The sequence below is a fragment of the Harpia harpyja genome, chromosome 2, assembly GCF_026419915.1.
Source record: "Harpia harpyja isolate bHarHar1 chromosome 2, bHarHar1 primary haplotype, whole genome shotgun sequence".
NCBI classification, from domain to species: Eukaryota; Metazoa; Chordata; class Aves; order Accipitriformes; family Accipitridae; genus Harpia; species Harpia harpyja.
Window position 1 is genome coordinate 40,614,987 of NC_068941.1, and position 14,309 is coordinate 40,629,295.

A 14,309-nucleotide genomic window follows, 5' to 3' on the forward strand; every position below is an offset into this window, starting at 1 on the left:
AAGAGTATGTGACCACAGTAGAGTTTAGAGGGCTCAAACTCCAATATACTGATTTCAATTACACCTTCTTGGGAAGCTGGGAAACGAGGTTATTTTAGTTTCTTGTTTTCTTATTGTTATGATCAGGGAGCTGTTCATCTAGATGTTGTACAATTCAGATGTAAACAATGAAACATCATTTAGCTGGGTTTTTTTTTTTTTTTTTTGGTCTTCTACAACCTTTTCTTCAGGGTTCTTTAATTACAAAACTAAGCTTTCCTCTAGACTTGCGTTCTATTTAGTGCTTCCATCAGACCTCATCCATAAGCTGCTCAGGCATGAAAATGCGTGTTTACTGTCCTCCAAATGCAGTATTTGTATGTACTCAAGCATGAGAAGTATTTCACTTTGCAAGGCAAGGTAGTGCAAATGTATTTACCTGGAAGTGGCAAAGTGGGGTTGCTCCTTCTTTGAAGAAGAATGCCATTAGTTTTGCAGAACATCAGACAGCATAGATTGCCATAATGTCATTTCAGAAGGAAGCATATTAGTTCCAGTCTTGTGGGAATGTGATATAGCACTACTTGATGCATCTTCTTTGTTCCTTATGTTTAAGAAAAAGAATCAAAAGCATATTTTATAAAGTAACTTAAGTAAGTGTTTGCCTAACTACAAAGTCTCATTCAGAAATATGCTGCTACATTCTAATTCTGTCTTGTTTGTAATAATAAGAGATGCCTGTGGAATTCTGACAAGTTTTGTCCTGCCTGTATGATGGATGGAAACTTTTTTTAACTAAAAAAGGCTGTAGCTTCAGTCGTCACTGGATGAAATGTCTAATGTCCTTTCATTACGAAAAAGCTTGACCCAGTGCTTTTCAGCTCTCCAAGCTCTGTTGGAACTCGCTTAAGCTTTAAACACTTGGTGTATAGAACTGTTTAGCCAATGTTGGGATGTTTGTTAGTCTGTTTTAATAACAGAGGACTTCAGCATTTCCTAATCAAACATGTTTTTCTTACTGCTTTGTACAAGAAAACTCAACATACAAGAAAGTCTTGCTGGTTTATTTTCTGCACTGGTTTATCTCACTTATCCCTGACTTCTGGAACACAGTTTTCCTCCCATGCTATTATAATTATGTGATTAGAATAGTGGTGTTTTATTGTCACTGAGGGGATTGGGAGCTGAGGACTGTGGTAAGGGGTGAGGAAGTATATTATTCCTAATTCAGTAACATGCCATATAGTGTGAAAGCTGCATAGGAATAAATTAAATTAATCAAAAAAACTGTTTGGTCTGCCTGTAAAGGTATTCAGGCAGCTGTAAGCTATTTGTTATGTTTAAACTATTCTACAAAGTCTATATGAAGTTATTATCAGTCTGAGTCTCTGAAACTGTTGTTCCGATTGTTTCCTTTCATTTTCAGTGTAGACTCTCTTCTCCTGGCTCTTTTTGTGTTCTTATGGGGGGCAAAACCATTATTAAATGTGTATGTAATACCAGTAATAAACTTTAGGCTGCAAAAGATAAATTAACTTTGTTGTGAGTCTTCAATTTATCTTATTAAAATTAGGAAGTAAGTTCTGGGATCCGATGAATCTGAGTGCATGTGTTCAGCATCTTGTTCTGTAATTCCGTTGCCAGGCTGCACAAATAGATAACGTCAATTCTTTTTTGTCTTTTGCCTTCTGAAAAAAATGCCAGCCTTGTCACTCACATTCTACCTGAAAGATCCGAGTTAATCTCTTAGGTTTTGCTATGTTGACTGGCATAGTTAGATTTTACTTTGGGCAATTACATTTTAATTAATGTAGACTGATTTAAAACACAGTTCTGTGTGTCAGTTCTAGAAAACTGGTTTTAGGAGATGGAACAAAAAAGACCAGTCTTTCTTTTTGTTGCCAAGTGGTCTGCTTCATACAGTCTTAAAACCCAAAAATATCAGTGTTAATGATGAGAGTAGAAGGGAAACTAATTTAAAACTGGATTGTAGTATGATATTAAGTAAGTCAAAAGGGATGTAGTAGAAGAAAGGGTCTTCCGAGTGAAGAGCAATGTATTGGAGAATAGAGGAAATATGTCAGTCCATGTTGTTTGCCACTTCAGCATCAATTAAAGCCTTCAGCTCTCCTCCCATTTATTTTTATGCCTGAATTTATATTGATGTGAGGATCTAGTGGCTTAATTAATGGAAAATAGGAGCTGAGTGATATAATAGGGCAAAGAGAAGAAGAAAATGCTGAATATGTACAAGGAGCTCCACTTGCACATGAATTAGGATAAGAAGCTAAAGTTCAGAGCCAGTTATCTTACTGGATAGATGTTGTGTCTATCTACATTATGTTTTATTTCATGGGACTTGTAGTCTTTAAAACTTTAAACTGTGAACTTTACAATAAGATGTGTTGCAAATTTTTCCTGAAGGTAACTTGAGTAGTTTTATTTAAAATGTCATCCATCATTAAAAAATAAATGAGCATATGATTGTTCCCAGTTTAGTCACTCCACTTTTAATGGACTCCCTGACCTAGCTAGTGATACGCGGTTTTTAAAATACCTTTATTCAAGATAGTAAAGGCAAGTAAAACCATATCTCTTAAACTTACTCTTGGTACTAAGCAAAAGGTCATGCTTAGTCATGCATTAATAATGGATTGACATAACTAAGAAATTAATACAATTAATACTTGCTTCTTAGTTTCTACTAAGCTGCTGCAGAGCGACTGTGCTTCTAAGTTTCTTAGTACGTTTCTCCTGAGCGCCTTTCTCCTGAGTGTGTTTTGACCGAGTTTCTACTAAGTTTGTACTAAGTATGTTTCAACTGAGTTCCTATTAAGTTTCTAAGTATGTTTTGACTGAGTTTCTCCTGAGCACATTTGTCCTGAGTGTTTGTATTGTGTTTCTACTAAGTTAGTTTCGACTAGGTATGTTTCTAAGTTTTGACTAGGTTGCTTTGTACTGGTGGAGAAACAATACAGTTCTGGTATCTTTCCCCTCTTCATTTTAGATCATTATGATAGCATGGATGGGAAGTAACTTTTTGGAGGTAGTCTTGTAATTCAGGCAACTTTCCTTCATGAACATGCATTCTGAGCGCCTTCTTTGCTGTGTCTACTGTCTTAACAGGATTGATATATCAAAAATACATACTGGTTCATCTGGATGATCTGTATAATAAACTGATGAATATTGCTGTGAGTTGTGTAAATAAGACTAACCTTACTAAAATACGTTTAGTTTAATATGGTGATTTGAACTAATTAAAATGGGATTTTAACAAAGGGTTAAAGTGCTTTAAATGCTCTATTCAATATAGGTTTGCACTGTCTTGACTAGATCTAATTAAGCTAGTGCAGCTGTTCTGTGTACCTATATTTCATGCTTTTGCTTCTTTGAGCCTTTAGCATGCTAAATGGCTGAGACTGGGATAGGTAATCCAACCTTTTAACAACTGGGAATCTTCTGAGTTGTAGACATTTTAGACCTCTAGCTCTGGGTCTCAGTGAAGTTACAATATTAAAATACTTCTGCTAGATGATAATTGCATAAACATGCAATAGTTTTCAGCCTCATACAATTGAAAATTATGAATGAAGCATCTTATGTCTTTTTTTTTTTTTTGTGATGGTGATCCCTTAACAGATTTGTAGTTTTGAAATACACCAACAAATTTTGATGAATTCTAAAGACTTGATTTCCCTTTTATGAAGAAGGGGGAAAATCACTTATGAGTTTGAGAGCAGATCTTCTGATCATCAAAATCTTCCTCTTAGCTAGAAGAGCAATACATAGTCAAAACATAATCACCTGATTGTAGTAGGGTCATCTGTCGTTACTTCCCGTGTTGTAACAGCAAACCTACATTTAGTGGGAACAAAAAAAAAAAAAAAAGCAGGCTATTTATCTTGCCTTCTTACCACTCTAAAATCTCCTTAAGTACTGTCATATCTTCTCCTAAATGTGGAGTTTTATGCACAATCTTTTCTTAGTCTAAGGCTGTTTCTAAATTATCCTTCTTTGTAAATTATTGAAGGGATAAATTGCTTTGTCAGAATGATTACAGATTTTTGGGTAGCTTTTTTTCTTTATCTACACTTGTGTAAAAAAAAAAAAAAGCAAGCACAATCAGTTGCAAGAATGGCATGTTAAAAATTGAAGTTTACATGCAGAAGTGTGTCTCCAGTGAAAAGTAACTTGCATGTTTATAAACAAAAAAAATTAGTGTTTTGATGATCACTGACTTTTTGATGACAATTCTGGTCATGTATAAATGGACAAATGGTGAATATCTTAAATTCATATGCAAGGATAACTTTCTTCAGCAGGGTATATTTCAATTAGTTAATTAGGTGTTTAAAAACAGGTTTGAATGCAGTTCTTTACAGTGAACTTTGCCTTTTTGCTAATGAAAAAAGTGTAGATCTCTTCAAACAAATATGTGTTTGTGTACCTATACATACATATGTATATATTTATGTAAAAAACCCTGATATGTATATATACACAATTATAGATCTTAGTAATTTTCATGATCCAAATATCAGGTTTTTATTTAAGAGAAGGATGTGTTGTAATATGCTGATTTATTTAATTCTGTAGTTTGTTCAGCCTATATTTAGCTTCAAATTAGAATTAAGTTGAATGTACAGAAGTAGTACAATTGCTTAAGTTTATATCTAAACTTTTGTCTTTACAAAGCAGATGTTCTGCATTTTAACCTTAAATACAGATGATTGCTTAGATTCCTATTGCGAACATGCTTAAGCAGGTTAGCTGTCTACATTTGTTTGGCTACAGATTTAGGTATTTCTGAAAACTATGCAATGTGCCAAGGTGCCTTCAGGAAAAAAAAAAAAAAAAAAGATGCCATGTCCTTTTTGTTAAATCAGTGCATCTTCTCCTCTGCAGTCTGGTTATCCTTTTTCAAGTCTGTCTGCTTTTTCAGCTTCTAGTGACTTGCTACATTTTTAGTTAAATGGACTCTGTTAGCTAACCTAAGTTGAAGCAAAGGCTTTGCGGCATACCACCAACTGCAAGTACTTAAATGGAAGCAGCAGTGTTAAGTCAGTTGTGAAGACTGGAAACAGTATGTATCCAACGTTGTTATATGCTTAATTTGTGAAATCAGGTTCTGCATGTGACTACTATTTGTTGTTCATGCTGTTTATTTTTCCTTTTTCTTTTTTTTTTTTTTTTTTTGTATAATGCTACAGATACACAAATATAGCATAATCTGTTGTTAAGTAGCCAGTTCATGTGAGTGAAAGTATGGCTATAGGAATTGGTTACTCTGATTGCAGTAACATCCTGGGTTTTCAATATCAACAAGATTTCTGTTCTGCTGGAATTCATATGTTTGTAGCTCTTCCTTTTTTCCTCCTCCCAGGAGTTTGTCTTAAACTGAAGACAACTAACTAAATCTGTGGGGATGTGATCCAAAGCCAGTGCTTGACAGTCTGAGCCTCTAGGCAGTATCATTCTTATGTACTAGCTTGCTTCTGGTTTGTGGATCAAGTGACTACAGTAATACGTCAAACATGGATTGGATTTTAAAGGTTGTGTTTTCTTTGTAATTAGAAGCATTGCGTATATCATAAATAGTTACTGCACATGTCCAGACACTGACATCTTAAAGCTATGTATAGTTTTTCTCTGCAAATTTCACTATTGCTCCTCTATACTTTTTCATCTTTTTTGCTTCTGTATGGAAGCAGAGGGGATGCAAAAGAGTACCTGACTCCAGAAACTTCCAGTTTTCCAATTTCTTGATGCTTAAGTTTTTGTAGGTGTATTTTACCTTTTTGCTTTTGCTTCCAGAGTAGCTTTTCACCCACTTCTTATTTTTACGAATTAGTGGTTTTAAATTGCTTTGAATACCTGAACTTTTTTTAAAGCCCTAAGTATATTCCATAACACCAGAGGCTTAAACTTCAATCAGATGGCTGGAAATATAGTCCCGGAAACCTTTAGGAGCTATTTGTAGAGGTGGGTAAGATAGCAAAAATGGGCAGTAGGATGGTATGTGAATTGATATGTGAATTTATAGCTCAGTAATAGGCCTGCATTGGGCTTTTGTGAAAACTTCAGTTGCATTGAAGTTGGTGGTAGTAAACCTAGCTCTCAAAAGTTAAACAAGGTGATCTCAGGCAATTTTAAATCAATGAGTTTCAAAAGCAAACAGAAGTAAATTGCAACTTTGTGCTGTGAGCACTTGTGATGATGTAGAGTAGGTGCTCAGAAGGAAGCTGTTGAAGTGATGCCTTTCTGGATGTTTCTCCCATGTCAAATATTAGAGATTTCATGTGTAGAAATTAAGGATGCTGTGAATTTTAAAGCTATTTCTTGCTTAGAGTGAAGTAATTTTTTTTATCTTTAACATTGACAGTTGCTTCCACATTTTTGGTTTGTAAAATGTTGTCTGCTCTTAGTCTTAGATCATTCTGTACTCTTGTTGGTTTTTAACTGGAAACATTATTAAACTGATATGGCTGTTTGGACCAGCTTCAGACCACATAACATGATGTTGCGGGCCACGTTTTTGGTAACTGCTGCTCTAAGAGATGGCGTTCTAGTTCTTCATCAATATAAAAGAAAATTCTAGAATAAATACACAGGCTATACTTAGTGTTTCTCATTCATTTATTTGTGCGTCACAGTAGAATGCTCTGACACCAGTGAAGACATTCCAGGCTAAAGGCAGAATTGCCTGTCTGAGAGCTGCTGAAATTGCATTATAATACTTCTGAGTCACTTTTATCTTTTTTTAAGCATTAACTTTCCATTTTTATTAAAATATTTCCAAGGACTTGAAACATTCATTACCAGTTGGACTTGGACTTTCTGAAACCAAAATAACATCTCATGGCTTTGACAGCACCAAAGAGGGAGTCGTTGAGGCAGGACCATTTCCAGGTAAAGGTAACTGCTTCTTTTGTCTTTACTTCTCAATTTAAAATCTTCAGGCATATTTTCATATGGTCAGGTATACAATGTTCTGTAGCTGCTTTGAGCATGTTGGTGTAAATGTACACATTGAGATATGCATTAGTGACAACCTGTTTATCTTCTCTGGTAGCTGGGTGGTTAAAATAGAGAGAATATGGTACACTTGTAGTATCTGTCAAGGGACTAGTGGAAGCGACTTAGTGTTAAATTGGTCTGTGTTTACAGAAGGGGAAGTCCTTGAGCACCTTGAAATGGTGTCAGACTGAAGAATTTTACATTTCATTGAAGCTTTCTTTAAATGTTGCAGGTACTGTTCTTATTTGAAACATAACTGAAGAGTTACTTATTTCTTGATACACAGCTCACTTATCTGGAGCAGATTAATGAGTGGAATTCTTCTTTGTTGCCCCTGAGACTTGTCTCTCCTTTTTTTGTTATAGTGCCTATATTACTTTAATGTATTTGGGTCTCTTTTTCCAGGTACTACGTAATGAAAAAATGTCTGTTCTCATATTGTCTCAGCACAAAGTTGCGGTTGTTTATACCAGAAGGATTTTAGTTAATATTTAATTCACTATGCAAGTATTAATGTATGTTTTAGAGAATCTAAGCTAGTATTAAACAATGAGAAGTATAAAGTGATAAACAAGCCAGTAATGTCAGTGTTTCCCATCTGTCTAAAAACAAGAGTGCCACGATATAGTATGTGAAAGTGATATTTTAATGAATTGTGTAGCTTCAACAATTTCTGAATTTGAAAGGTTTGAAATGATCTCAAATGAGCAGCTGTGAAAATAAGTCTCTTTGTAGTCATAGATTTAATTTACATTTTGCTTCATTTCCTGTTTGGTAAAATTCTGTGCTTATGAAAACAGTGATTTACATGCTGTACTTTACATATATTATGAAGTGAATGCTGTGGTTTCTTTAAGTCTTTGAAATTAGCAAAATATCTAGCTAAAAACTGGCCAGATGGCAAACTGCTCACCATTCTTGCCTTTTTTATTCTATTAGCAGGATAAATGTAGCAGCTGTTAAGTACATTAACCTGTAAGGGAAAAAGTGTCTAAAATGTGTTTCAAGCTACATTAATATGTTTGAAATCCAAATGTTCTGTAGAAAGTTATGTACACAAATGATGAGTTTTGGACATGTCATTTTTAACACTTTAGATACCACAGTTTTCCTCCAAGAATGTTTTCTTCAGATTTTTCCTAATGCTCTACCCAAATCAGAGGGAGAGAGAAGTGGTAGAAATTAAGGCTTCTTATGAAACTATGGACAAAAGTAGAATGATTGGCCTATTTCTAGAAATTCTGTTTTCTGTTTGAGTGTCCTTATTAGGGCTGCATTTTTGAATGCAACGTAGACAATACTGGAGGGGAAGGGTTTTTAGAATTTGGGGGATGTTGAACGATGAAGCATGCATAAAGCTGCATTAATACTCTGTCAAATGATAAGGATTTTTTTAACTGCTTGTCTTGGCTCGCTTGCTGAAGTGATTCAGTCTTTAGGCCTTTAGCAGGATCTTGCAGTCAAACTTCGCTGCCTGGATGAATCCAGTTGCAGCTCTTATGCAATATATTGCTATAGAAGGACACAGCGAGTGAGCCATCTTTCAATCTCGTCTTTTCTGTGTAATTGGATCCAAATCATTGGATTCATGTACCCCATGTTAGTAGTGCTCAGTGGTATGTTTAAAAGGCAAAAGCTGATTGTTGATTCAGGTACGTTGAGTGATATTTTTGATATTACTGATAATTGTGTTGAAACGGCTAAAGTTTAGGCTTGATTTCCTTTCCCTCCCAGCACACTGTTAGCCCTGAAGTATCTCCGAATTTCTCAGCAAGCGTAGTAAAAGCTCCCCCCCAATAGGATGGTTACTCATCACTACAGACAAAAAGTTAATTTGTTCAATTGGTTTTTCAATCCTGAAAATTTCATAAGAATGCCACTTCACATTTATGTGATATGAAAGTGGCAAAGCTCTGAAAAGCCTAATCCTAGAACACCTTAGAGAACACACATGGTGCAGGTCGTTTAAAGTTGGGTTTGTTTTTTTTTTTTTTTAAAGAGAACAAGCAAGTGCTGTAAAAATCTTTCTTTTGGGAAGGAGATTACACACCTTAACAACTAATGGCTCGTATGATCTTCAGGATGGCTTATTGCTGTGTGTTTACACAGACTTAGGAGCAGATGTTAATCGAGTATATCTGAAATTGGCACAGACTTCAGAGCTTACTTTACCCCTTAATGCTGTGGGTACCATTCAGTGACAGTGCAGAGTAAAATCTACCTAGACCTGAAAAAGGAGGTTTCAGCTGTGGAAGCTGTATATAACAATCTTTCCTGGAATTTTCTGGTGATAGTATATACTTTACTCATGAAGCTGTCAGTTGTATTTTGATTACTCTTACAAAAAAAAAAAAAAATTTGGCATCATGACCTAGAGAAAAAGATTAAATCATGAAAACTTGGAGTAGTTCACATGAACAGCTGCACCTCTTAAAAAGCATTTCCATCAGAAATTCCAGTAACTCTTCTGCAAACACTTCTATCTAGTGTGTTGCTGAAGCAAATGTTTCTTTGTTTTGAAAAAAAACCTATGTGTGTAAAAGTGCACATTGCCTTCGAAGGAAAGATGATGGATTTTCATGGTTAAATGTGTCCCCTTTTCAGGTTCCTCAGCATCACCCAAATCATCTGTTATATATCCTAGCAGTGCAGCAGCTAGCAGACTGGCTGGACAAGGTTGCGATTTAATTATTCCCACAGGTATCATAGCACTGAATGGATAACGCCCTTGTCTCTGCTGACACTGTACTAACTCCTCCATGTCTCTAATAATTTGATTTACTGTTAGTTGGAAATATAACTTTTGGGGTTTTTTGGTGGCTCTCATTTCTGGCTTTTAACAGTTCACAAAGTAACCTCTGCTTTCCTTTCTGTATGCTGCTTTTTGATCTATAATATTTAAAAAAATAATTACCAAATATTAATAATAAACAGTAGCTAAAATGGGAGTAACCAAAATATTTTATTTAGGTTAAAGCTGAAACTTTTGGCATTTTTTGCCAAAATGATCACATACTCCAGTAGAATAGAGTATGAGGTGGCCATTAGGAATTCATAACACCCAATCTAGGCTTTGCCACTTGACTCATTTTGTGCCTATGGGCGAATTACTTAACATCTTTGTCTGTTTCCTCCTATATAAAAGGAGAAAACTTATTCAGTTACCTCATAAGGGTGTTGAGAGGATTAATTACTTAATGTTTGCACAGCATTTTGAAGATGTAAGAACATAGTAGAGCTTGATGCTAAAGGAGTATCTTGAGGCATCTGTATAGACTTTTTTCCAAACTCTTATTTACATAAATAACCTGGCAAGGCTAAGGTGACTGTAAGTAGCAGTAGGGATTAGAGGCAGGAGTAGTCAAAATTGTATATGAATAAATAAAAATGTTCCTTAAAAAGTGGTAGTGCTTTGCAGTTCTTACTGTTTAGGACACTAAGAAATATTTTTGCAAAATTAAAACTTGGAATCCACATGATATCCTGTACTAGCTTGAAAATGCTAAGTATTGGCAATTAACGTGTGGTGGTTTGCCCTAGATATTTTAATTTGTTGCTTTAAACATTTTCTTTGTTGCTGTTTTTATACTGGTGGTTTGTATAATTAATTATTCCTAATACAATGAGCTAATAAAGTTGAAATAAATAAGTTAAATATTGGCTGAGCACATCTTCTGGAAAGGATGGCATTCATTGGAAAAGATAAAAAATCTGTTTTGAAATTTATTAGTTGTACTCTGACAACAGTTTTTATATGCCGATAAATTTCATTTAATAGTCTGCAGGTTGTAAACAGACTTCTAGATTGGCTAAATCCAAGAGGTTGTTCAACTGCTGGAACTTTAAAACATAAATTAAATAATAAATATATCTCAAGCTGTTTTAAGGTTGGTTAGTAAAACTCTGCATTCAGGTAAGCTTTACTCAGCCTATTACTACATGAAATACTGAGAAATACATGCTTTATACATGAAATACATGCTTTATATGAGTTTTAAAATAATTCTTTCTCTCTGGAATTGATTTTGAAAATCTGCATATTCATCTTAAGTTCTTACTGTCATCTTGCTCTGCTTTTTTCTGCAATTGCACAAATCTTTCATGCCTGCTATTGATCCCTTAAAACAAAAAAACCCCAAGGCCTTGAAGATTTGCTTTGTGTCTGACATAGGGGGCAGAGCTCAGCAGAAGAGTGGACCTGTTGTGTTAGCAGATGAAGTAAAGAATCCAGCAATGGAGAAATTGGAATTGGTGAGAAAGTGGAGCCTGAACACTTACAAGGTATGCAGACATATATTTGTGTGTGTGTGTGTATGTATGTATTCTAGAAATGAGTTTGCTGCTAGATCGGACTAAAGCTTTCAAAGTATTGTACTACTGTATGAAAGTAATCTGTTGTTGCAGTGAGCATAAGCAAGAATGCATAGGGAAGGCTTAGTTTTCTCCCATGTAGCATTCTTTGTAAGCCTTTTTAAATCCTTAGTTTTAAGTGGAAAATCTTTCACAAGTATTATTGATTTAACAACATAAAGAATGTTCCATTTCTAATGTCCCCTTCAACGTACAGAATGTACAGATTTCAGCACTAATGGTTGTAATTAAATCTTTTTGCTATCTTTGAGTTGATTGCTGATACAATAAAATTTTAGCTGATGGGGGAAAAAAGACCCATCTACAAATTCCATACTTGTTAATCGCTGTTCTGATGGTTTTGTTCTGTCTTGGCTGGTTGTTTTTTCTTAGTGTTGGAATTGTTGCTTCAGTTTGCGTGTGTTTTACTCTTGTATGGTGCTTCTTTGTGATCAATTGGGATTTGATGAAATTAAAATAATAACAAAAGAATAAAGAAAAGGTGCTTAAAGCACACCGGTTTGCCAGAAGTGACTCTTGTTAAAAAGCCATAAGGTAAGGAACAATTGTCAGGGAATATGTTACTCTCAGGAGTTTTAAACGAAGACCAGTTTTGAAAAATAGCTTTTTGTTATGCCTGCAACTTAAATGACAGAGCTGTGGACAGGTGGGTAGGGCATCAGTGGGATCCACATCAAACTGTGAAGAAATGAAGAATCTGTGGAAAAAACTTCTTGTAAAACACAAGTCTGAATGCCTCCATTGTTCTTAAGTCCAGGTAAGGACTTCCTCCCCAGTGAGGATGGGAAGTAGGGATGGAGACATTCTACCCACTAGTAAATGCTTAAGCTGTTCTTTATGTTAGAATCAGAAGTTTGCATTTTTTAATGTCTAATTAAATGGCTTTTAGAATTTCTATGTTTCTTGTAATCTAAATTTTGCAGCAGCTGCAGATGTCTGTCAGCTGCTCCTGGAGTATGCTGTGTTCCACTCAGAATATGTGCTATTCAGCTGAAGCTGTTCTTTAAAATTCTGTTTAAGAAATATTGACTCTTGAGATTGAATCTGCTATACCACAACTAAATAGGAGAGAACTTGAACTTATTCTCTCTTTTTGGTGCCTTGATTTAGAAAACAAACCCAGAACTTCCCCATGTCTCAATTGCGGAATGATTGCAAACCCACTTATGTGAAGCAATAGCCAGAGGACTAGTGAAAAATGCAGGGAAAAGTGGTCTCAGATCCTTGTTTAGAACATTATTTCTTTGGTAGTAGTCTTTGCAAAGTCTGGAATTTTAGACTTCTTTCTTGGCTTAAGCCTTCCCCTCCCTGAAATCCGGAATCCCACCAGTTATGGCATAGCAAACAAAGACTAGCACTTTCAGAGAACTTGAATGAATCTGTTTGCTTGAAATCTGTAAGCTTGAAGTTGTTTCCCAAATATGTCTGAAGGAGATAGGTCAGTTATGATCTTTCTAGAGTCCCACACTGACTTTCTTGTACAGCTTTTTTTGAGGAATAGGATTGTTCAGAGAGAGCTTATGAATTCATTCTGAGTTGAGGGAGCATTATGCAAATGTCCCTGGAGATGCCATACATTTGAAAACACTTTATATGTAGGCTACGTGCAAAAAGCATATTTAATTTGATTAAGGACAGTATTTCACTTTGTAGACATACTGGCTTGCTTTGGTTCCCATTAGGAAGGTCACGGGAAGAAGTCTATTCCTTATCTCATAATAGCTAACTGATCAGAGGTTAGAAGATGCAGAAATACAGGGCAGGAGTAAATGGTTAGTGGAGGGAAGTCAGCAGCTGAACCCCTCTGAGCTGAAATCTGTGCTATTCAATGTACCAGATGTTAATCTGCAAGTGGAGTTAGTGGTGAAACTTGCTGTTAGAAAGTTCTTTAGGAATCTGACATGAGTAGTTTCTCATGGTGTCTGTATCAGGAGTTGTGAAATCTAAATTGGATACGTTCAGAAGTCATACCTATCTGTGAAGAGATGATTAAGTATGCCTTCGTATATTTTGAGTACCTTGCATTTTGTCCCATATGCATTTCTGTGAATGAGACAATTGCTTTTGTTATCTCCCACTTCTATTTCTGTTTCAAGAAACTGTTTCTAACTGAAAATCACAGGAGGTTAAAGCTGCTCTTCTGTTTAGCCTAACCATGAATTTTTGTAGACTGTATTTAACTTTTTCCCATAATTTATAACTTGATAAGATTATTCTGTTGCTTTTGCAACTGCTGTCCCTCTTCACTCTCTCCAATCTTATGCTCCCTAGGAATCATGACTTAGCATCAAAAGAAATTGCCCTTCTTTCCATAATCAAGTGGCAAGAGCTTTTTCTGTTCTTTCCCCTTCCCCTCTCTCCCCCTTTGGATGAGAAAGGTGTTTTCAGTTTAGCAAAAAGACATAGGCACAAGAAAGTTGTGACTCTTCCTGACTTTCAGCAATTCCAATAAAAAGCTTATCTTTTTGTTTTTCATAAAACTTCTTAAACTTTGAGGGGTAAAAACCCCTATATGCCTGTTTTACAAGCCTCTCTTTAATACTGAGCTAATAGTGGAACATCTGTTTGAGGCATGTCCAGTAATGTCTCTGTTCATCTTTTAACATATGCAATTTAAAATATATTTCTCTTAAATGTATTTTGGTGGAGTTTTTTCTTTGAGAGAGTTGTTTTTGTTAAACTTTGCCTTGCGTGACTTCTTTTTGAGGAGCATGGTCTTATTCAGGACAGTGTTCTTTTATAGATACTCTTTTAGAACAAAGCAAAATGGAATTAATATATGGAATTTTCTCCATTTGCTAGTGAGAATATACAGCAACTTGTGTGTCTGTACTAGTCTCTTCAGAACCAGAGTAAATCAAAATAGATAGGTGCATCTTCTTTCTCAATTATTCTTGTTCAGTCTCAGTGTTCAACTTTATCTTTAGCTACATCTCAGT

General features: G+C 35.3%; 1 protein-coding gene across 10 annotated transcripts in view; it reads left to right on the forward strand.

The window, feature by feature from the left end:
• The window catches only part of ARFIP1 (ADP ribosylation factor interacting protein 1), a 46,282-nt gene that overhangs the window by 12,323 nt on the left and 19,650 nt on the right, over positions 1-14,309 (forward strand). For 5 of the 10 annotated variants that reach the window (XM_052777338.1, XM_052777309.1, XM_052777367.1 and 2 more), the window contains 3 exons: positions 6,783-6,897; positions 9,604-9,699; positions 11,171-11,280. In XM_052777338.1, coding sequence (XP_052633298.1) covers positions 6,783-6,897; positions 9,604-9,699; positions 11,171-11,280 — 321 coding nt within the window. The remainder of the gene's footprint in view (positions 1-6,782; positions 6,898-9,603; positions 9,700-11,170; positions 11,281-14,309) is intronic. The other 5 variants (XM_052777348.1, XM_052777358.1, XM_052777329.1 and 2 more) reach the window with 5 other exon arrangements.